The following is a 25,386-nucleotide window of genomic DNA, read 5'->3' on the forward strand; positions in this document are numbered from 1 at the left end:
GCCCGAGGCGCCACTCGGTCCCCCACCGCCGGATTTTCCCCTTCTATGCAACCCTACTTAGCCGACCAACACGGCGAAAGCGTGACTCGTCCAGACGCCGGTTTTCACCCACACAGACGAACCTCCTGACCGGAACGCCTCGGCGAGGGCCGCCGTAGTTTAAAAACTATCAGAGAGCGTTCTTCGCCGGCTACGATCGGCCGAGTTCTTCCTCTCGCAGTCGGTTCAGTGCCGTACGTAAGAGACGCGCGCTTTACGTGCACTTTAACCGCATTTCGATGCCGCTCGAGATGCACGCTGGTTGAAACGATATAATAATCGAAGGAAGCCGGTTAAACGTTTAACGAGGTTAAATCGAGTTTTTACCTGGCTCGAAGTAAATTCGGCGACGTATATTTTCTGCGAAACGATTTTCTTCTTAATCTTACTCTCTTTCGACCAGAGATAAATTACTGTTTCCTTCGGAATAACGATTCGATGTATTATTCTGTGATTTGATCAGTGCGCGGTGTGTATGGAATATGAATTCGACGTTGTTTCTTTGAGCGGAAATTAAACATCGTGAGTTGAAATTGGTGCAGGTATATTGTTACGCCTGTATATACTTAGTTGAAATTATTCGTGTTACCCGATCTATCCACAGTGTAAACGGATCGATAAACTTGCGATACGTAATATCGAGTAAAATAATCGGGTGACGTTGGTAAAGAGGAAAAGTATACTTGTACATATAATAATAGACGAAAGATCGACCAACTCTGGACCGAGTTGAGAAAGTGTTTACTTGCTCAGCGGGATAGTACAACGTGTACGTACGTACAAAGGTGTATAGACAGACACATACGTACATATCAAGCTGAAGCAAAATGCTGCCACGAGAATTGATAACTTTCGCAACGATAACGACCCTCAGCGTCGCGACGGCGGGCGCCTCCGTCAATTTGGAGTATGACGACAACGGAATGCTGGCGGAGGAGGAGAGGAGAATAACAAACAACAACAACAACAGCAACGACAACTACAACAACAATGATAACAAAGGTAAATATATCCTAGCGATAACAAATCTCACCCTTAACAGCGCTCCTGAAGCCGAATGAAAGAAATCATATTTAAGCATGTGACGTGTTTCAACGAGTTGCACGTAATAACCGCGTGTGCAAGCAGGTAATATGCATCACATGCAGGCCACGATCCAAGGGGCGACGCGTTAACTATTTCACAACAATTTATCACACGACTTGAATATCGTGCACGTGAGAAATGTCGAAACTTCTGTTTATTATACACGTGTTGCGTCATTGTTTTTTTTTATTATTTAATTTTTGTTATAAACCTTTCATATTTGCTTTGTCTTTTTTTCCGCTCTTTTCTGTTCTTGATTTTTATACACCTAAAAACAGGTATAACGCGTGATACGAATATCAGTTTTAACAGCATAAACATACATGTATACCTACAGGCACGTAATACACGTATAATATAACTTCTCAAATGACAATAGCGTTACACCTATATATTACATATATACAGGTATAATCAATATTGTATAACAATAATCGAATGATATAAGTAGATATGCATACACGTATTTAGGTTCACACATGCCTGCATACGTATGGTACAGGGCTAGTTCAGAGCTCCGAAACGAATATCCGAGATTTCGCCTCAAGGTGTGTAGAGTATATCGAGTATGCGCTATACGTACTACACATTTAGCGGTTCTCTCTCGTGTGAATAATAATACACACAACCGGGCACATACCTATGCATGCATGTATCTATAATACGCAGTATCCCATACGCGTAATGCAATAATGTGGCAGTAGATATGCGCGTAGCGTGTCGAAAATCGGCGCCTTATATATATATATATATATAAAGGTATAATATGGGTATGTGTAAGTACCCTCGTACCTACTGTACATGTGTATTTAATTAATATAACATAGGTGTCTAAATCGCGTGATTTTTTCATAATAATTACAGTATCACGGTAGTACGTCGACCGTATATACAATTAATTTCACACGCGGTTTCAGTATAAGGTATATAAATATATATATACATGCCTAAATACAAACTTATAATGTAAGTACAGACCATACAACTTGACGCATCTTGCGTTATATACTTATATATTATGCGCTTTCGGTATGCATGTGTGTGGGTACAAGTGCATATATATGTATATATATACATATACACACACGTGGACGATAAAATATGCGGCGGGCGCCAGTTAGGCGGTTGTTCTGTGGTGTACTGGCCTCCACAGCAGTCGTAGGTACTTATACAGTAGATACGTACGTGTACAGACACTAACACAATTACACATGCACACATGTGGGCATATATGCACATAAGATGCAAAGCGCGTGCATCACGCTCGCGGCACGCTGAGCTGCGAGTCGCATATTTAACGAGTCAAGTCGGCCGTCTCATTTTACGGGAAAACCCTTTCGGCTTGCAATCAGCGCTGTGGAACGGCAGTCTACAGATAGATGAATGTATATATGTAGTAGGTATGCACGTATGCACAATGCACGTACACGTGTCTTTTGTATGCGGACGATGCGTGTTCCGAATCGAGGATTCGTCGTGAGTATGTAGCTCACGATCAGTCGGAATGTACAAAAAAAAGCAACAACGACATCTGAAATTGCAATTTTTCCAAATACCTACGACTATTTTCGTTTTCCAATCGTTGGAAGCGGCGGTCGTTCGTTGTCTAAATCCGGAATTTCGATCGGATTCTGCAGAAGCTTCGATCGCTATCTTTAATTTAATGATTCAAATTAAATCATTTCAACCCAAATTGTCGAGGATTAAATTTCCTCGCAAGTTTAGTTGAAAGTTTAAAAACGTCCGAGTTATTTGTCAAAAACAAAGATCCCCCAGTGAATTTAAAATAGCGGCGGAATTTACTTGAAAATTTGACGAGGCTGAAGTTAGTAACATTGGAGAGAAAGATTACTATTTTGCAAGTTTATATAATGACATTAGAGTAGTTCAATTTTAAAAATATAAACAAGTTCTGCCTTTCAGAAATCCCTGTAGTTATAAAATAAAGATTTTTCCGACAAAGATATCATTACAATAACGTAACCAACTTCAGCCTCGTAGAATCTAGTCCTCCGGTCATTAAATAAAGAAAATTACAGTTGCATCGAAATATCGCAATCTCAAATGTAAATTCCGACTGGACCATAATGATGCGAGCACGTCGTTACAGGTACGTGTAGGTACATACATACATACATACATACATACATACACCGTGTCTCATGCCTGTACATCCTGTGCACCTACGATCACGCATGTGTATCATCACGATTCACGCATGATGCATAAATCACATCCACAATGCGGTCGAAAGTGTGCCGACGACTGGCGCCGCCGAATCCCCTCGCGCACACCCGGCGCCGAGTCGCATGCGATCACAGAGACGGACGGGATCGTCGCTCGGCCATGCAGGCAAACAGCAGCAGGAGGAGAAGGAGGGGGAGGGGGAAGAGACGGACACCAGGACATGCCGCCTCCGCCTCGTCCTCGTCCTCGTCCTCGTCCTCGTCCTCGTCCTCGTCCTCGTCGTCGTCGTCGTCGTCGTCGCTGTCATCCAACGTCGGAGACGCCTTTAGGCGCCTGGCGCGTCCGAACGCGTGCATGCGTGACGGTACGAAGCGTAAAGCCTGAAGGAGGAAGGTGGAAGGTGGAAGGTGGAAAGAGGGGGGAGGGAGGCCTTCCTGTTCCGAACCGTTGTCCCGCCGTCCCGTTGCACTACCTTATACCGCACTCTCTCACGAAAATTATAAGCCACGTGGTGTTGCAGACCGCTGCACGCTTCTGCCTACCTACAATGTATACATCTACATAGATAGTTATAGACGGATATACCGTGTATAGGCGATGATAGTTCGTACAGCGATGATGGGTATCGGCGCACCCGGATGGACGTACAAACCGCACAGCACCGAAACGAAACGAAACGAAACGAAACGAAACCTCCAGACAAACGCGGAAGTCCTGGCGCCCCGCATATGGGCCCGACAGGCCCCGGTGCACCGTTCAAATATACATATGCGTCACTGACCGTGTTCGGAGTGTGTATTTAGGCCTGTGTGTATGTATGTGTATGTGTGTGCGTGTGTGTGTGTGTGTGTGTAGAATATTATACATATACGTTGTACCGGACTCACTCCCAACACGGCGGATCGTCGAGTTATAAGTATGAGACTTTACAGTAGACACGGTGCGGTAATTCACGCGAATATACACGGCCACGTCGTGCTTATGTTGTATATACATACATATATTATACACGTATACATGTAACATTTATAGTAGATATCCGTTCGCGTCCGCGTGCACGTGTGAGGCTGAGATGTAAACTCTGTACACAACGGGGCGCCACGGCATTTACATATAGTTTTTTGCTAAACGGTAAAACGAAAAATTTATATTTGACAGGGGAAAAAATATACAATTTCAGGAGGATCGGTGAGAATATGCACACGCGCGTATGGATCTTCCTCGCATGTTGTCTTGAGTATGTATTGCATATGCGTACGTACGTACATACGCTGCCTGAAACAGAGATCGATAGGAGTGTGGCTCGAGGCCCTCGTTCTCAAACTTAAACAAACAATTCTCTAACAAATCGGAAAGCTCTCCGTCTCTCTCTCTCTCTGTCTTTAATCTGTATATATCTATATCTATATATATCTGTATCTTGCGAAGTAGAATATACATGATATAGGTATAATACATGTACCTACTTGTATACGCAAGAGTATAATCTGTGGCCTCTTTCCAAGAGCTTTATAATAGCTGCTTTTTACTACACTACACGTCATGCTTGGTTCGCGGTATAATGAAATTACGATATCGCAGGACAAGAAATAATAAAGCTCTTCGCAGTTGAAGAACACTCGACTCGCGGGCGTTGCAATTGAACTCGGTGCAGGGCCTGCTCTCTCGGAAGTAAGGCAACCTAGTTAGTTAGACGTATGTATGTACGTATCGCCGTCTTACGTATAGGTAGATATACTATTCGACGAAAGGAAACCCCCGAGATAAATATAGCTCGAACTGTTTTTAACACGGACACGGGGACGGTAGTTCGCCTCTCTCTTCTTTTCTTATTAAACCTTTTTGTGACTGTCGCACTGTCGGAACTGCAGAGCGGAAATAATCGGAATGCAATTTCAAGTTTCGCGAATTAGGTTTGACCGCGATTCTGAAACGCGGCTCGAATATGATTTTTCATACTTTTTATCTGGAATAAAAGTAGAAACCTGCAGTACATGTATAGTATGTAGGTACGTATGGCTTCTTGTCATGCCCGGTATTTGTATTTGTTATTCGTGGCGCGATATGCAGCTCGGTGCATCAGCAGCAGCAGCAACCTCGAAGAAGCTCAAAGCGTTAATGTTTGGTATGCGATATGACGCGGGCTAAACACAAGCCAGCAAGCAAGTAAGCAAGGAACGAGACGCGTTGAATTCGTTGAACAGCTCGAACGAACGTTCGGCTTTGAATTCAAATGCACACAATGTCCAACGATGATGTGCGGTGGTTGCAGGCGTTCTCTACGCCTAACCTCACCCCCTCCTATATTCAGCTTCTCTACGTGCACTCACGTAGGTATCCCTGAAACTCCGTATAATTCTTTCCCTCGTTGAAATGCAGTTGCCGCGATTATTCCTCGCGTCGTTGACTGCTGCTGCTGCTGCTGCTGCTGCTGCTGATGCTCCTGCTGGTGCACTTGCAGTCTGCATATGCGTGGATGCGCCAGCAGCTGCTAAGTGCATGCATCACTTGCTGCATGGCACAGACGTCCCTTGTATTTTCGAGAGTTTGCCGAAGGGTGAAGAGGCGGAACTGATTCTGAATCATCGCGTTATACTCCTGCACAGGGGAGTTCGTTTATCCCACGATGTCTTATCGACCGAGAGCCGAAAAATTCAAAATTACATACAGTAATGTTTATTAATGCCTTCTTCTTTCGGCTGACTTGTTTGCAATTCGAAAGAAAATGCGAGTTCGATTCTATACGGATTACGTGGCAACGACTAACAATCTCTCACAGTCATTGTCCAATAATTCGTATAGAATCGAACTCTCGTTTTCTTTCGAACCGAAAACAAGTTAGCCGTAAGCCCAAATTACTGTACAAGGTTATATCTATAATACATAAACCGTGGTGAAATTGGGCAAGCTTAAAAAATGCTCACAGTCACGGATAAGTCTATCTGTGCAGGTATTATTATACATGCATGAAACAAAGGACAAGAACATATCAATAATTACAATATCATGGTGCGAACAGGTTGAACCTTAGCCATTGTCGACGTCCCGCATAGTAACTCACAGTTATGTATCAACAACGACGAAAATGGCACCGAGGGGCAAATCCGATGAGTGTGTTTCGTATTTATTTGAGTCACCGCTGCTGCTGCTGTTTCTCGTGTCTATACATATATGCTGTGGCTTCTTATACATTATTTATGCGATAAATATCCCGGCACCCTGTTTCGTTACACCTCTGAATGACTACTGTTTATTTCGACCTATGCCCGGCTGATATGTACAACGTATGTATGTAGATACATGCGTTGTATACGCGCAGCAACACACCGTGTCAATGGCACACGGCCGTTATCGGCTAATTTATCAACATGTTATACATACATATGTATATCGTTTGAACTCGATCTTACATGTGTAGATTATTATTATAAATAAATAAATATTAAACAACGCGAGCACAGGTCCGAGGGGCAATATCGGAGGCGAATGAATGCAGGCTTTCTGATACCGCGTATCGTCGCAGTATTTTGTTCGTCTTATCGCCGAAAGTCTGTTACTCTGGCTGCAATTCAACTTATCGATAACCATGCAAACACGCGGATCGATAGAATCTTGTATGAAGCCACAAATTCAAAGGGGATCGAAATGTCGAATTTTCAAAACTCCAGAATTAATACATCATTCGTATAGCATTTTTAAATTTAGCTGTATAATCAAAATTTGGAATATTCCAAATTCATATAAGAAGGATAAACTACAGAATAGCGACAGAATAAATTCATAGCAATATAGAAGAACAGCAAAATTATTTCAAGCATAAAAAATATATCAGAGTCAAAATAAATTTTAACCGTCAGGACATAAATTATTTACAGTAATTATATATAAGAATATAAAAATTACAAAAATACTATATTTTTGCTCCAGCTATTAAACATTTTCATCATTTTGTATTACGACTTTTTTCCATGTATATTTTTCGACTTTCTACACATTTTTTTTTTTTTTTTTTTTTTTTATCATTCATTTTTTTTCTCATCGACAAAGTTGCGATAATATACGAGCGCGGCGCGTTGAAAGGGTCGAAAAACTTGCGGCCGAGTAAGTTGAGGGATCAAAAGATTCGGTAGAGGAACATCTTACACGTTTCTAGCGAGTGAGCGGCGTTTTTTAAATTGGAAGGCAGAGCGATCGGTCGGTCCATCATGCACGTTACGTGAGTGACGATGGGCTTTATACGCTTCGGGTATACAAGCTTTAGTATACCTATATACACCTGTATATTGTATACATGTACGTTACGCGCATAATATGCCGTACCTGCATAAAAATCTATCGAGGGCAGTAATTAGGTTTACGGAATTCGCGGTGAACGTTTTGTTACACATATATGTTATAATATATACGCTTGTATATGTATACGTTTAAGCTGTGGACGGAGAAAAAATTCTTCGTGACAACCCGACGATCCGGTATCTTATGGCATATGCCTGCAGGGCCGCGCTTTCTCATCTTGTAATATCTAGTAGCGATTGATCGATCGGCTTTATGAAAAATTCTTGCCTTTTCCTGTAATACACTTACCGATCTATCTCACGTATCTACCTACCTCATTTTCTAATTCGTGCGTATCCCTCACAGTTTACTATAAAACTAGATGAGTAACTAATCGAAGCGATGAAAATCAAGGTAAACCTTCAGCCGTTGGATTGGCCTGTATTGAAATGAAAAATTTATACAAGTAATGTAATTACGAAAAAATCTCCACGTGTTTTTACTTCCTTGAATAAAAGACGTGGCATTCTTTATTTTCAAAGATTAAATTTTTTTCTTCACAATTCTAACGAGCTGTGGACAGAGAATTGAAATTTACATGCAAGAGTTTCTATCGTCATAAGAAATCTTTCTGACTATACACTAGTGAAAAAAATGGTCATTACCTTCTCGTTTAGCGTGCAGGAAATCGTTGCATTTAAAGTGCACTTGTTATATCATATATGGGTAGAGAAGATCGTAACTTCAGCAGTGTTGATTTCAACCGACACGCACAGAGAGAGATTACACTATACGTATATGCATATAAATCTTATACCCGTTTATTTTGCAATTAGAGATGCTTACGCGCGCAAACGATGCCGCGCGTCTGCCAATCTTTGCAGAATTACATGATGTACGTACTCGTATGTATGACGTACACATGCGTACAGTTGAAGTTTCACTCCTGCATATGATGTGTGCAATGCAACAGCGGCTCTGCACTTATCCGCTGCAAAGTGTGCGCGTCCAAGCTTACGCGTTGCATGTAAAGTGCAGTGGATATTGTTATTCAAATGCGCGGTGCAATTCACCAACACCAGGGATTACAGATCCGTGAGAGACAAACGTATATTATATACATTCTTGTGTAATGAAATAGAGTCGGTGATTTTTAAACAACAATTGATAACTCACGTTGAATAAATGTATTATTATATAGATATATCACGTTATATAGATCGAAGATTTAAAATAACTATGACAAAATCAACATCATTTTGCTGGGCTAGATATTTATCATGTATGTATGTATGTACCTGCATATAGCTGGCTGCTGCTTGTTGCACTCTCTTTAACAGAAAATCACAAATACCGATCGATAGTGCATTTATACCTCCGCTGCACTATCGATATATCTTTACAAATTGCCTAGGTAATCGGTTCATAGAAAATGAGCTCAACAGCTTATGTCGACGGTGAAGCAAAACGATAGAGCAATGTCAACGCGTTTATACGTAGGTATACACAGTCTTCAACGACTGTTGGCAAAACCTTTGTGCCAAATTGAGAGAACATTTAACGACTTCGAATCCCTGCTCATTATACAGGCAGCAGTTTTACAGTCGGCACCTTTTTGTCTCGACGAAACCTCGCCGTATAATGACCGTTAATTACGTTTCTCGAACTATACGAATTTCGGCGGATTCGGGTTATACTATAGGCATCTATTATTGTGTGGATAATTCTTGAGCGCGGGACGCGACGGTCTGACTCTCGGCGCATTGTCTACCTTCCAGGTTGTTTAGTTCCCGTTCCATCCATGGACTGGTAGCCTATCATCTTGGGTATTTATCCCTGTCCCCTAAATTTTACTCCGAACTCACGAAGCCCGTTCTCTCCTCTTCTCTCCTCTTCTCCTCTCCTCTCCCCTTATTTTCTCGTACGGTCATCGCAGCGCGTATAATCGTTGCGCAGTGTTCTGTCGGCGATTTCTTATCCTCTCTGTCATTATTTATACATTTAGAACTGCACGAGAGAATATTATAATCCTCCTCCCGCGCGGTGTTGAGGAGGCGAAGAAGCGCGCTCGCTCGAACAGCGGGATAGAAGAAAAGAGAGGAGAAAAGAAAAGGAGAATGCGAAGACGGAGGACGAGGGAAGAAAATTTTATAACCCAAGCTCGTATATATAATTTGGAGTAATTTGGCAATTGCTTGTAATTGATGGCGGGCGCCTGCAGTCCCTATCCTTCGAGCTCCGCCTGCTCTCCTCTCATCTCCTCTCCTCTCCTCTCCTCTCCTCTCCTCTCCTCTCCTCTCCTCCTCTCCTCCTCTCTCCACTGCTTTTCTTTCGTCCTCCAGGTCTCTCCGCATACTCGAACCTCGATTTAAGTAGGGCTGCGTCAATCCGATGCCAGCCTAAAACGCATCCTAATCACTAGTTGCCAGGTTGCAGGATGCCTCGGTAACAAAATCGACGAGGGAGATACGAACCACCCTCTCATCCCTTCTCGAAAGACCAGAACGAAGAAATTCGGAAATTTCGGACAATGCTCGCGGCGCGTTGACACTCGATGCTTTATTAGAGTAGGATCCTTATTCGAGACGACCTATATATTGCGAAATATTATCACGTGAATCGAGCTGGTTGATAAAGCGACCAAAAGTTAGTGGAAAAAAAAATCTTGAAACGCGCATCAAACTTTCGTTAAAGCATCTCGAATAAAATATCTCAGCCTAAATGAGCTGTTAATATTGATATTTAGAGCTGTCTGTTTTATTTTTTACATTTTACATTTAAATAACACGTAAAAAAATAATCAGAAAATTTTTGAATTTTTCTCCTCGTAAAAACAGCCTTACTTATAAACCATCTCAATATAGATTCTTATATGAAATTTTACGCTCTATAAAAAAAAGTACTGAAATAGAATTTTCCTAGCTCTAACCGATTAAGAGTCATTCGCCTACAAACATCGCGTCATCTTGAATATCTCTTAATCAGTTAGAGTTGGGAAAATTCTATTCCAATACTTTTTATAGAGCGTGAAATTTCCTATAAGAATCTCTATTTAGATGGTTTATAAGTCAAGCCGTTGACGAGAAAAAACAAGATCCAAATATTTTTCAATTTTTTTTTTTTTTACATGTTATTTAAATTAAAAATTAAAAAACAAAAAAATAAGCATCAATATGCACGTGTGAAAAACAAAAAAAAAATGAAAAAATTTATTTTCTAACACTAGTACACAGTGACAAAATTCTGCGATCAATTTTTATAACTACGTACTAAAAAGACGTCGAGATAATCTAGCGAAGGAAAGGTCTGGCCTTTTTGGACAGTTAGCTTTTCATCTTCATGCACAGGTTGGTTGCGTGAGATCGCCCAATACCCAACAGAGATACCGACCGTTCGGTGCGTGGCTACCTGCCCTGAAGCGGTGGAAGGAACGTCGAAACCTCAGGTTATACCTTCGCCCTCGGGTGCTTCCCAGAAAGGTATGGACTTAAGCCAGCAATGCCGACGAGAGAGTGGCCGCAGAAGAACTGGCCCTTGGTTCTCTATTGTTCTTGCTAATTGCCGTCGTCCCCCACGCCCAGACGACCCAAAACTCTGACCGGCCGGTTATTTCGACCCCCCCCCCCCCCCCCCCCTCTTTTACTTCCCATCCTTGGCCTCCTCCTCGGTTCGCAGCGAAGCCCTTAATGCTCGGATAGTTACAGGTCTGAGCAAATATACAGGAATGTTTTTGTTTTAGAATGTCGGGATGAGACGGTCGACAGGTAGCGAAAACCTGACCGTCACCATTCACTCGTCCAGCTGTGCCAGAGTTCATTGGTATAATATAACAGCCTGCAGTCTTATAGAGGCATATTAATAACGGGGTAACTACGCGACCTTTTATGGATGACTATAGTCTTCACTGTCTGAATCGAAAGTTAGGAAGATGGAGAAAAAGGTTCGGAATGTCGCCGGGAATTTTAGAGTGTTTGTGACAATGGTAATGATGGTAAGTAATGAGAAAATACTAGGGTTTGAATCATTGTAAACGTTAGAACCTGTTCTCGAATTGGGGCGAGGGTGAAATTTCGAATTTGAATAGTTCCGAAAATGCCAAATTCAGAATGTTTTAATGACGAAATTTGTAGTAAAGAAATCGAACTTTGACGAAACATCGAAGTTTCGAATCGTCCGAAACCCAAAGCTCAAAGTTCCCAAAGTCAAAATTTCGAAAGCGCGTATAATCGAACCCCGCCCCTTCAAATTCTTCACAATTTAACTTGTGTAATTCGATTTTACTCGGATTCGTTTCTAAAAGTATTGTTTCATTCGTGTCCGCCATCGTTGGCACAAATAAAATATCCATTTCTGTGAAATTTTTTAAACGTTTTTCCCCCATTTTCCTTCGACTATAAATCCATCTTGTCTTTGGTACAACGTAGAAAATCATCAAAGCTGTTGCAGACAAGACAACGCGATACTGCATTACGTAGTGCGTTGAAGCGGTACCTTCGTACAAACTTGTTGCTTCACTCCTTCGTGTAACCGAGGTATAAATATATGCGTGCAGCCAAAGATTTGTCTGTAGTTATCGAAACTGATGGAGGAACGACGACGAACGGCGTTTGCCACGGTAATTCCGAGAAGTGTGTATATACATATACCATGTATGTATACACACAGTTCGAATACACTGTAATTCATTCGCAGCACCAGCAGCACCAGCGATACCAGCAGCTTGATTTATCTCACGTAGCTGGCAATCCGAGGAATAATTTAGGTCCTCGCTGCAAGAGATACGTCGGCGTAAGTCTTCCCGACGTTGCATACACATTACGTGTACTGCAGTACAGCCTTTACCTAGAATCCACAACAGCTATTCGTTCATCGATATCTCGTTCTACGGTAAAGGCGTTTGTTTCCCACATTTTCACGTGAAAAACGAATGCAAAATTACACCAACGTATACGTTTATATATACCTGTCGGCTTCCGATGGTTTCCCACACGTATCGAGTTCCGGTTTTACCCGCGGCTCTAATTACACTAATATACTCTCGATTTGGTGGGTATGTATAACCATTCTCGCCGTTTGCACAGAGAGTAAGCATGCCCGAAATCCCAAGTTTCTCGTATTCGTTCCCATCATCGTTCATCTGCTCGATGTTGTTGCTGCTGCCGCTGCTGCTGCTGCTGCTGTTGCTGCAGTTTCTATATTTGTTCAAGAATTATCCCTCGGCTAGTTTATACGTTCGAAACCATTTCGAGTCGGTCAATATTAGAATGTGTATATACGCCCCGGGTCGGTATATATAAGGTACATGCATACATACCGTTTCCTGACTATTCAAATAGGACGAGTATAGAGCTATATAAGCCATGCACACGGAGCTAAAGATTTTAAGCCTCTTTGTAATCGGTCAACAACCGCGCCTTGTGCGCTGTGGTAGCTGCTGCTGCAGTGTCAATAACATTTAATGAATAGATAGTACAGAAACTATTACACGTATATAGTGTGCAGTACGCTTTGGGTGCACACAGCATCGAACCGTGATATTAAACATGTAGATTATTCGTTAGCTCCTCGACTATACGTATATGTAGTCAAATTCCAACTATTACATAGTACACAATGTTGAATATTGTACAAGTCGCAGCACGGTTAACGACTGCACTCTCATGGCCCCGAAATATAAAGGATCTCGAGGCCTTTCTCGATGACTGACAGCATTGATGCGGTAACCATCTCGGCTTATAGGTATTACATTGAGTATATGCGTGCAGAGGAGGAGGAGGAGGAGGAGGAGGAGAGCAAAGCTAACCGAAAGATGCCGACGAGATATTATTTTTTATAATGAAAAATTAATTCGGTCAGGTTGTAATTATTTGATGAAAATCTCTCAATTATCTGTCGTACAGCCGATATAAAAAGAACTGCTTTGACTGTACGGTAGTTTTCAGGTTCAAGGTTTTGTTTTAAAAGATCAAAATCTTACGTCGTTATACGTGTACAGAACAGTAGGCATGTACGTACTAATTACCGCGTGTATATGTGTTAAAACATTATTAGTATTATTACCAATAATAAAGCCGGTAAATCGGTAATAATCAATAATTATCAATAATTATCGATGTGTCCCGTTCAGTTACGTTTCTATTAAATGCAAAGCAGCTGCGTGCGTTGCACGTTGCACGTTGCACGGTGTCAATTTATAAATATAGATCTCAGTAATTCTGCAGCAGTGCAGGCAGCCATGCTGCCACGCGGAGTTTGCCAATACGGAAAAATAGAGAAAAGGCAAATTATATACGCAATCTATTAATAGGCTGCGAATTGTTCAGGGCAATCACGTAGCGGTACGGAAAGTTGGCTGCATGCGTGTCCACACGAGGCCTGCATCCACCAACACAAAGAAACCCTCAAGTGCAGCCTGCGGTTCGAGGTGAAAGAAACTGCGGCTGATCCCCTACGGGACGGTCAACTAGGCGCACACGCGTGTCAATCGTCGAGATCCCTTTATGCGTCGCGCGTGTCAGAAACAGAATACGCATTTCAATGTTCAATTGGACGCGGCTGCTGACACGCCTGCATATAACGCCGTGCTACGCATACCAATTATTCATCCTAACGACCAGGCTTGTGTGCATATAACCGACGTAGGTACATACATATACGTACGTATGTACGTACATACATACATACATACATATTTGAAAATTGCGCCTTGCGCGCGCTTTTCCTACAGCCCGGAAATCGCTCTTACAACGCGGGGTACCTTTGCAACGTTTCCGGAACACGGATAGAGTTTTTTGTCATTTTTGCAAGACATGAGAACCGCGGGTCATAGAGTGTATAGGAGGGATATCTTAGGGTTATAAAATGTGACCTCATTTTCGGCGCAAATAAGGGTGGCGCCATGGCGCTGTTAAACGCAAGTTGCATGTAAGTCCAACTTTATACACTTCATATGTGTAACTAACACTGATAAAATGTTTGCATTTAATCTATCTAACACTGATATCTATGTACGTAACTAACTTCATGATTCAATTTAGTATCAATCAGCGGCCACGTCGGTTATTCGATCTGTGTATGTATGTACCCTTATTTGCCTACGGAATTTGACCACATTTTCAACGCACCACCATTAGAGAGTGCCCTTCTTCTATACACTCCATACCGCGGGGTTTAGTCAACGCATTGATGATAGCAGACGCTATCTAATTGGTGCATATTTTCACAGGAACCTCACAAGTAGTTTAGATTTTCTTCAGATTCCGGCCTAAACGAGAATATTTTTTAATAAACAAATAACTGTTCTTTTTTCTTTAAAGTTACTCTAATTTCTTTAGATCTGAATAAATTTCTTCAAGATTGACAACGCTGCTTTCGATCGTGCAACAGAAAAGTACGGCTTCGACTAGTTCATAACTGCCAGAGATAAGTGGCAGAATATTTAAGGTTACGTTTATGATGGTTAGTCGCCCCTGGATTATACTGCACTGCTCTGAAATTGTAGCGCATGTGCATTACATTATAGCAGACGATGGACCATGCAGTCGTTAGCAATTCACTCTGTATACTGTTATATCGTACATGGATATATATGTGTATAAACTTAAAGCTGATGAAAGTTAGTTATACTATTCCGTTAGCGAAAGAATTGAGAAATAGAACCTGTTGGTCAGCAGCAACACGTACGCGATATTTGACTGTAAGTTATTCCCGTGTGTATATACATGTATGAGATAATACAATAAATATTGTAAATCCCATACGATAATTTTTAGTTGAAAATACACAACTCGAATTGGATCCTTTTACGAACATTAATTCGGTTTCGAACGTTTGAAATCCGGTTTCGCATACACGGACCGCGACGAATTGTCACATTAATTATGTAGCGTTTCGGTAGCAGTCGCGAATTAGCTACGCATTCGGTTACAGGATGTGTATAATTGCTGCGCTCGGACGTTCGATCAGGCGTTGAAATTTATTCAACAGGTATAACGTACATTCCTGCATTGGATCGGTTAGATGTAGCTCGTTGATATAACGTGGTTGAAACGATTAACGGAACGTATATAATACGGCCCGGTATTATATACCAAAGCGAACTGACGGATTCCAGATTTTCAAAATCTCAATTCTAAACGATCGAAAAATGACTTCTCAATATCGGGCATTCGGATTACAGGAATATTTAAAATTGGCGTACACCAGTTTTATCACAGTTCAGGATCGGCTGTGCAATACAGACCGGGGTTATAAAAAAGTGGCACCTCATTCAGACATTCCTGCGGTTTAGCATCCTCGACATTATTCAATATATGCGAGGACATAATATTCGTCAAATAAAAGGATCAGTCAGTCCGAAGCAAGTAAGCAAGCAAGCAACCATCAGCAGCAGCTGGGCACGACAAAGGGTTGAGGTACGTGTATGTATATGTTATATAGGTATTTGGATAGGGTCCATTTGCGTTGCTGATGCCGCGTAGAGGTCGATGAAAAACAATAACGATGAATTAAGAAGGCTTGTCGGAAAATAATTAATATGCCTGGGACGCATAACGAATGGCCCCGTGAGCGAAGAGCACTGTTTGTTTTCGGTGTTTCGAAGCCTGGGAGAGCCCAAAGAGAACGAGAGACCTGGGCGGGCCGTCTTACGTCTTTGTTTAGCTAACCGGAGTCGAATCTATTCGCGTCTCGCTCCAGCTCTCAGGATCCTCTCCGGGTTCCGAGCCAGAGGAGAGAGGAGCTCGTCGAAACGACCTCCCGCTGTTTCTCTGCTTTTCTTCTTTCCTTTTTTCCGTCTTTTTCTCCCCCTTCCCTTGTGTTTCTTTCTTCTCCTTCTTCTTCTTCTTCTTCTTCTTCTACTTCTCATATTTTTTTTATCCCTTTTTATCTTAAACGAGCGCGCACACGCTCGATCTTGTACACACACATACACACACGAACAGTACCAGTTCTTCATGTCGCTCTTCTCTGCATCAGCGAGGTTCGCCTCTCGATTCGTGAGAGCCCTGCAGCAGCAGGAGCAGCAGCAGCAGCAGCAGTAACAGCAGCAGCATTGGCAGCACCGGCTTCGTCAGCATCACCAGCGGCAGCCGCATGCCTCTCTCCATATATTCTCTCTACTTTAATCTTTCTTTTGTGACTCGGCTGTTTTAGCGTTTTTTATTCCATGCCGAGCTAAACCCCCTTCCCACCAACCCCCGCTCCGCGCTCTTTCTGCCCTCGAGGAGACCCGCCGGGCTTCGGGAGAGAAGAACGCCGAGTGAAACTTACGGAGAGAAAGAGAGGAGATGCATAAGGAAAGGAGAGACGCCGCCGCTGGCTTATTAGCGAGCGAGGTACTGACGGAGAAAGACAGCTTGATATTATAATAATAAATACGACGTTAGTTAGTCAGAGACCGCCTCAGCCGCTTTATATGCCTTTTAATGGTTTATTTCATATCGAGCTCATTAATACGCCCGAGGGGTCTCTCTCGCCGCGCTTCTCTGCGTCCGTCTACTTCTCTCGAGTCGAACCCCCCTTCGAGTCTTCATTTTTATCCACCTTTTTTATACTCCTTGTACCCCCGGCTACATGTATGTACCTTATATACATTATTATACATACATGCGTTAACAAAGGTGTGTATAGTATAGTTGGTTCCATGGTATGTGTGCGCCATATACTCAGTCACACGGTTTATACGTATACGTACACTTGCTCGTACATACAGCTTAACGTTGCCATGTACCATACATACATACATACATACATACATACATACATATACACCTACATCATGTACCACATAAACAGGGCACGGTTTATCTTTTACGACTTCCAGTTCGTCGCTGATTACTAGAGACATTCCATCCTTGACGTTGCTGCCGATGTATCGGGAATAATTCGTGCACATGTATGCATACCTATGTATGCTCCGGCCTTTTTCCTTTTATCCTAATTATTCAAACTTTTCAATTCAATTGGCAAATTGTGCGATGCGGTGGTCCGCGCTGATCTCCGTTATGTTGTTACGTGGGTATTTGTATAATGTGTGCTTCTGTGTCGAAAAGAAGCCCTTTGGGTTCCCGGCTTCCTTAATTTATTATGACAAGCCAGGAGAATCTCGGTCCACTTCCGTCTAAGATGTAAATGATGGATGAGTTACGTGCGTCTCCTTTCCGTCCTCGACCCTTCTTCTTTCTTCTCCGCTAACTGACGTGTCGTTTATAAACTGATCGCAAGGACTCGGAATTCCACCTTCTCCTTCGGACCACCCTGAAAAATTCAAATCCTAGACACAAACTTTCCCAATGTCATTTCGTATTGTTTCGTTTTCAGGACCGACCGGACGCGAGGTCCGATGCTTCTGCAACCAGGCGGCCTGCGTAACTCAGGGATACTTGTGCCGAGGCACCGGTTGTTTCACCGAACTACCCTCGAGCCTGAACAATCCGTCTTCGCTGAGGCCGGAACGAAGTCCGTGGCACGGGTGCCTCGGCGATGGTTTCAAGGACAGACAGTGTCCCGCGGGACTTTTGTGCTGCGAACAGGACTTGTGCAATCACGTCGATGATCCCGCGGTTCAAACGAAACTCAACAGAACTCTTCACGGTGAGCCTGAACAAGGATCGTCACGGTGTTTCTTATTAGCCCGGTCGCTGTGTAAAAACAAGAACACCTAGAATCGCAATTTTTCGATACGACTACTCTGTTTCTGGTCGTCGGGCGGGGGTTCAGAATCCAGAATTCCGACCAGATTCTGTAATAGCTTCAACCGTCATCTTGAATTTCAAAATTTGACTACGACCATTAAGTTGTAGAGAATTAAATTTCCTACAAGGTTGTAGTTACGACGATTTTTTATAAAAAAAAAAAAAAAAAATTGGTAAGTTGTTTGACAATAAGAAAAATCCCCGTAAATTCAAGATGGCGACCGAAGCTACCGCAGAATCTGGTCCCCCGACGATGAGAGATAGAAAGTAGTGGTATCGAAGAATTGCAATTTCAAATCTACCCACATTCCGACTGGAATATATAGAATGTGAAAGAACTAACACGGTGATGTAACAGGCAGTTTCGATAATTCCAGTTTTGTCCGGGACCCAGCGAGCGTACAATTTCGGACCTATCCAGAGCAGCAATCATGGAAATCAGGCGACCGAGGGCTGGTTCAGAACGGCGACGATAGCCGTCCCGATATGCGGCCTAGTCGCTTTACTTGTCCTCGCCGGTTTGGCCGTTCGACTTTTGAAGCCCATGCCGACGCAGGGTGACAAGCTCGGCCCGCACTGCAGAGCTCCAGATAACGCGCCGCCCCTTTTGGGACCGCCGAAAGTGCCTCTCGTCTAACGATTAACCGATCCGCTGGAGAGGGAAGAGAAGATACGTGGATTATATGCGTGGAATATTTTCGAAAAATGAAACGAGAATTACCACGAGTTGAAAATTTCCTGCATCCTCCTCGCATCGGGTGTCCATCGATGTTGGTGAAACGGAAGAAAACAAGTAAAAAGGAAAAGGAAAATATCCGTATGTGTAGATGAATTTTGGAATTATTCAAAGGTATTCAAAAAAATCTTTGCACGAAACAATGACAAAATTTTTCTTATACTCTAATACGCGTTCAATTGGTACAAGGAACACGGCCATTATTTCTCGTACATGTTCTATTCACCGCATTATCCGAGACGGAGTGCGAAGAAATAACAACAACAAAGTGTCACGCGCTGTTTGCAAATATATACGTACATATATATACGTATAGGTATGCAAGACATACGTGTATAAATGCACAGGTATTTGGACGGCCGCAGTTGTAAATTGTGATTTAAAGACTTCTTTCAAAGGGTTGGCCTTATATGATATACTATAATTGTATAGAACCTTAAGAAAGCTAGCGGGCCCTACGAGGCTTCTCTTGGCTGTGAATTTTATGAAGAAACAAAAAAGAAAGAGAAAAAACTGAAATTAAGAAGAGAAAAAAAAAAAAAGAAAATAATTCAGACAATATTCATATCTTATGATTTTTGCCTTTTTCTACTCAAAGACGGGGATTATTTTCTACTGATTGTGAGCACCTGTTCGTCATGTTCATTTCGGAGAAATTTAAACCGTCCGTAATAATGTGTTGGGTTTTTTTTTTTTTTTTTTTTTTTGCCGAGAGACGTTTTTTACTTCCTCGGTAAAGGAAATACAACGAGTTGAACAGGTAATCGTGTTGTATTCGGATTCCTATATTAACAACGAGTATATACATATATGTATATATATGTAGTATCCCCGTCCGTAATTGTTTACGCACTTGTATAATGTAAATATATAAATATATATAGTAATACACGATATAGAAAACCAAGATTTTGTAACATAGTATATAGTAAACTTAATGCTGTGCAAACTGTAAAATTGGATTATAATATGAAATATATTCATCGACATATAGTATATATTTTTAATAAAATTAGCAATAGGATATAACTTGTAGATCGTTTATACATTGATGCTCTACTAATTATTCAACAATTGACTTAGAGCTGTTCCTTTTAGCCGTTCAAAAAGTCGAAGATGTGCACCAAAGGTAGCTCATTTATTAGATCCCTTTACTGATGCAATTGTTTCACCTGGATTCTAAATTTAGAGAATCTCTCCTGTGAATTTGAAAATTTTTCAACAATTTCGAAGTCCTCGTAAACGCGATTGCGAGGTAACTGGCAACTGTGCTACACAATGTTAAATAGAAGCGATGTACAACAGACAAGTTGTCAGCCAGAAAAGCAAAATTTGAAAATGATTGAAATCATTTGTAACATCACGTTAATATGTGTTACGTAAGAGGCATTCACATGACCGATTTGTACACATCCTTCCAATCCGATTATAATACAATGTAGAAATCATTTTCTGAGATACGAAAGAAAAAAGAAAAAAAAAAAAATGAAAAAAAAACAACTAATTACATTTACGTATTTTAATAATTATACTCAACATCACACGCACAGGGTAAAATAAAGAATGGCATACGCGCATTACACGAAAAGAAGAATTTTCCTTTGATAATACAACTGTTGCAAATTGCGGTCTAGCAAAATTTTTAAACTTGAGCGATAGAGAGGAAAAAAAAACAGCTGATACGAGATTTAACATTGACGGAATGACTAAACTGGATTCTGCATTCAAGGTCCGTAAACGTCAAATTAAACTTAATTTCGTGCAGCCAGCAGACGATTAAAGTTTCCATAGCTCTAATTATATTCCGAATAAATATTATATTGTGATAATATTATATAATTATTTTAACTTGATAATAAATAATAATGATAATAATAATAATATTAATGCAGATGATTCGCGATTTTGTACACACATAACGAGATGTATCGTCTTGCGCAAGGCGATTATACAGAGCATAAAAAAATATCCAAATAAAATAACCGAACATTTTTTGCTCATTCCTTTTTATTCATTTCCTCCTTCAATGCCTTGTTACATACACCTTTTTTGCCACTCGTATTACAGAAAGGGTGAGTCATTACTCGATAAAATAGGAATCCCATTCATCTTGTTTGAACATTGTTTCATTTATTTTGCGTTTTTAATGTATAACCATAGTAGACACTATGCAGTTTTAATATAATCAAATTGCCATCACAGATAAAAATCGTTTGGCGGGACGTGCATTCTATAGCTTTACAAGGCTTCCATAAATTGTCACAACAACCTTATAGGAGTTTTATACTGCGCAGTGAGATACGCAAAGACACGGATAGAACTGCAATACTCGACAAGAAAACTTTCTTGCTTGGTGCAACATCTCAAAGAAAATATTTTGTCTTACAAAAATACTGTCCAGGGTTTTTTCTCCACAGTTTTCTTTCTTGAAATTGTTTATTTCACGTATTACTTTTTTTCCTTTGTTATCTTATTTTTTTTCATTTTTTTTTTTTTTTTTTTTTTTTAATCATTACCTTTTCACTCTGAAAGTAAAACTCACTTGAGAGTTTTGTCAAAATCACGAACTTCGAACATTACATACCAATTCCCATCAATTATTACACACATGTGTGCTGTAGGAATAGTTTTAGTTTAGTTCTATCGATCAGTCGGTGTATAATATTGCCGTCCGTCACATCCTGCATGACGGTTCTGGTTAAATGTGGTCCGAATAATGAACCTAAGATAGTATCTCACCAAAAGATTTCACGTAAGCCTCATGAAGTTTGTTGACAAAGTCTGGATCGCTTCTCAGAAGGTAATTAAAAGCCTGCAATAGCTGATTCCTTGTCAGTGGCTCAACCGGTCTTGTCAATGGATCTGGGGGACTAGGGGCAGCAAACATAACAGGTGGCATCAATGCTGGGCCAGATCCGACTGCTGAACAGGTTGACGATTCCACAGATGCCTGCAACAAATATTATTATTTATGCAATATAATCATTTGATACCTCTGTATCAACAAAATTCAACAGACAAATATCATCTCCTGTTGCATAAAGCACTGCCAAGTATATCATTTGTCGAGAAGTATTGGAATTTTAAACGATTCAGTTTACCAGTAATACCTGATGGCATAAAATTACAAAGTTTTATGTATCTGGATGAATATAACTTTAGTCTTTTCGAATCCCAAAATTTTTGTGTCATGTTAAAAATGAACAGTCTACCAATATTTTCTGAGAAGCTCCATTTACTAACCGCAGGTCCGGTAGCATGTGCAAATAAAGACGCAAGTGGATTTGCGTTAGGAATGGATGGTTGTTGATGATTATTTAACGTGGTGCTAGTCGGAGACTGTATCCTGAGAAAGCCTGAAGTACTATTTGTATCAGTTGAATTGGCATTTGTCAACGGTGGCTGTTCTCGTGGTACAGCTGTTGATACGGTTGTGGCCCCAGATTCGAGATTCGTCGTAGTTATGCGATTTCGCCTTTTAGATCTGTTCACTATATTCCCTGATACGTTGTTTGGCTGAATAGTTGACGCTGACTGAGATTGAGAATGAGAATGAGACGGAGGTCCTGGCTGGGGCGTTGTAGATCGTTGTTGTTTTTCGATATGTTCAAGAGTATGTGCGGCTGGATTTGACATCAGACGCGCCAATAAAGGCTTAGTCTCCGGTGCTACAGGTCCTGTAGGACCAGGGTTGCCTGTTGGAGGTTGATCACCGGCTTTGAAATGTCCCGGGTTCACCTAATTATTTATAAAAAAGACGTGGTAATGTGATATTTCCTACTTTTTGTCTCGCATGGTAAACTTAGTCTAAAAAAGTATTGAAATCATTGTTAGTGCCGAAGACTTTAATATGTTCACTAGGACTGTACGAGTTCCTGAAATTTGGTGAAAAAAGTTCCGGTTCAGAACGGGTTTGTATCGATTCAGGTTTTTCGAAGATCCTGAAATGGTCAGGAACCCAGAAATTTTTGAGAATCTCGAAACTCTAAATATTAATAGTAGATAATATACCTAAATAACATCAATACTTTCGGTAAAAAGTATATTGTCTTTTATTGGGAGATCAGGGAATTCCGAAAATTTCGAAAAAACTAATATTTTTGTGAATCACGGATTTTTGGGAATCCCGAATATTGTGGGAACCCGACCCAAAACTAATAGATTTTTTCCGACTCGATCCGAAGCATTCCGATACCCGCACAGTCCTAATGTTTACCTTAGCCTTGGCAAAGAAGTCCATAACGCTTTGTGAAGGAACATCAGGTCCGAGAGGTGCTGATAAAGGACCTGTCATGTTTTCCAACAACGAGTTATTCCCTGGAGACTTAGGCCCGCCCCTGTTAGTGTTGAAGTCTTCTTGGGCCTTACTCAACATGCTAAATATATCAACACTGTTCACACTTGGCCCGGAGTTTTTTTTCGTCTTGATCTTATTAGTAGATTTTCGCGTCTGCTCAGAATCCTTGACAAGTTTATTAAGCATTGCCGCAATGCGGACGCATTCTTCCTTTTCGTAAAACCAGATTCCAAATATGTTGCAGCTTGAATTTCTGTATAGAAGAAACGGCTCCTGCAGCTGTAAGTCGAGCCCTTGCGTTACAGGTTCCATCAAATTATTGGTGTTCAGCCTGCGAGAAAGAAAAGTTTTACAGTATGGTGGTAAGTTTTGAACATTGAAGAAAAAAAAAATAAAAATATCATTCGTTAAAACTAAAAGCATTTTGAAACAATATGTGAGACGGGTCCAATGAACACGTTTTCTTAATATGAAGAAGAAGATATGTGTCTCAATATTTTGCCGCTATTTTTTTTTTGTCTGTCAGATAGGATTTCTGAATGATTGTGATGGATAATGTTAGCGTTGTTACCGATTCATGATCAACACGCTGTTGTAGGGTTCCCCGTTTCGTGAATATACGAACAAAGCACCCTCGACGTCGGTTTTTTCCCATTCGTTGTTCTCGGCGTTGAATGTATACAGGGCTACATGGGTCGCCGTCTCGAGAATATCCTTAACGTAGGGGTCGACGCGTTTCAATGCAGCAACATTCATTTTCAACTCTGTCAAATCGGCCATCGCGCTCGAAGACCGGCTGATCGACCGGCTAATAAACTCTAATAAAAGACACAACGACGTACTAAAAGCTGAAAGATACGAAGCACGAACTACAGCGTTCCCGCAAACTCGCAATATTTTGAAACGACGCAAGCAGCTGCTTCTCGGTTGGACGCCATACTGATTATTGGTACCGCGTTCGTAAATCGCACCGATCTCTGAGCATCCGCCGTTTGTTGTTTCGAGAACACGCAATGGCATTGGCGGATCAGAATCACAAACGATGATGTATAAAAACGATAAAGACCCACAGCCCTAGGTTATTTTTCGTAACAGTTTGCCGGGTCTGGGGGTATTAGCAGTTTCACGTATTATCAACCGAGCAAATGACCACGCCGGTAAAAGAAGTTCTTCATAACCAACAACTATCACGTACAAAACGTTGGTAACATACCGACGTCATCGTGAAATTGATAAGTTGAGAAAGTCCCGTACGAGAAATATGTATGACGTACGCCGCAATTATACAACGAAAAAATAAAAGTGAATCAAACATATGACCGAGTACATTGTATATTTATCAGAATATATTAAATCTTTTACAGGCGACAGTGGCATCTCTAAGACGTGTAATTTACTTTTTCAAAGTTTTTTTAGCAAGTTAACTTTGAGATGCATATATTTTTGAAAAATTCTATATGTATACTTCATTTTCAGTTCCAATCGTTTCGACAATGTTCCTATGGAGAAATTTTTTTTGTTTTATTGTGCACTTTAAAATAATGAATTCAAAAAATTCAATGTCTCAAGTTTTGAAAACTTCCAAAAAATTCTGAAAGACTATTTATATGCCAGAAGCACGCTGCATATATCTCGAAGGCTGAACCTATTTTATGAGTTTTGCTCAAAATTTGGAAGCGGTAATTGGGTTTTAATTTCGAAAAATTACGCAAGTTCTTGAACAAATATGAAAATGAATAATGAAAATGAATCTACTATAAGGCTCGTTGCAAGTTAACTGGGATGCAAAATAAAAGTTAACACTGTCTTTCAATAATACAAAAGTTTTGGATATGAGACGAAAAGTAGCTAGAAAATATTACTATACCTTTCGCATAATATTGACGTACATACCAAACAATATTTTTTTCTCAATTATTGAAATGCTAAATATTGATTATTGTCAATTCATAGTTTAGCAAAATGGTAAAAAAAAAAAGGAAAAAATCTCCTCACAGGGCAAATTTTGAAATGCTCAGAATTACATAAATAACATTATTGAAGTATCAACGGTTGTTTTTCATTAACTGATT

General features: G+C 40.9%; 2 protein-coding genes across 3 annotated transcripts; one reads left to right on the plus strand and one right to left on the minus strand.

Annotated features, from left to right (window-relative positions):
* The first annotated feature begins 457 nt into the window (after nucleotides 1-457).
* LOC124404566 (BMP and activin membrane-bound inhibitor homolog) lies at nucleotides 458-20,480 on the plus strand. Of its 2 annotated transcripts, XM_046878801.1 has the most exons (4): nucleotides 458-1,041; nucleotides 15,931-15,937; nucleotides 17,915-18,180; nucleotides 18,659-20,480. In XM_046878801.1, exons 1-4 carry the CDS (start codon nucleotides 867-869, stop codon nucleotides 18,916-18,918), a joined length of 708 nt encoding a protein of 235 aa, XP_046734757.1. In that variant the 5' UTR covers nucleotides 458-866; the 3' UTR covers nucleotides 18,919-20,480. The 2 variants fall into 2 exon arrangements, with proteins under 2 accessions (XP_046734757.1, XP_046734758.1); XM_046878802.1 differs by lacking the exon at nucleotides 15,931-15,937 and having other exon boundaries at nucleotides 17,908-18,180.
* Nucleotides 20,481-21,488: 1,008 nt separating this feature from the next.
* On the minus strand, nucleotides 21,489-24,266 carry LOC124404563 (mRNA-decapping enzyme 1A). Its single transcript, XM_046878798.1, has 4 exons — nucleotides 23,886-24,266; nucleotides 23,234-23,645; nucleotides 22,261-22,755; nucleotides 21,489-21,967 (listed from the first exon to the last, which is right to left on the minus strand). The coding sequence occupies exons 1-4, from the start codon at nucleotides 24,092-24,094 to the stop codon at nucleotides 21,740-21,742; spliced, it is 1,344 nt and encodes a 447-aa protein (XP_046734754.1). The 5' UTR covers nucleotides 24,095-24,266; the 3' UTR covers nucleotides 21,489-21,739.
* Nucleotides 24,267-25,386: the final 1,120 nt, after the last annotated feature.

Source organism: Diprion similis, chromosome 3 (genome assembly GCF_021155765.1).
Source record: "Diprion similis isolate iyDipSimi1 chromosome 3, iyDipSimi1.1, whole genome shotgun sequence".
NCBI lineage: Eukaryota > Metazoa > Arthropoda > Insecta > Hymenoptera > Diprionidae > Diprion > Diprion similis.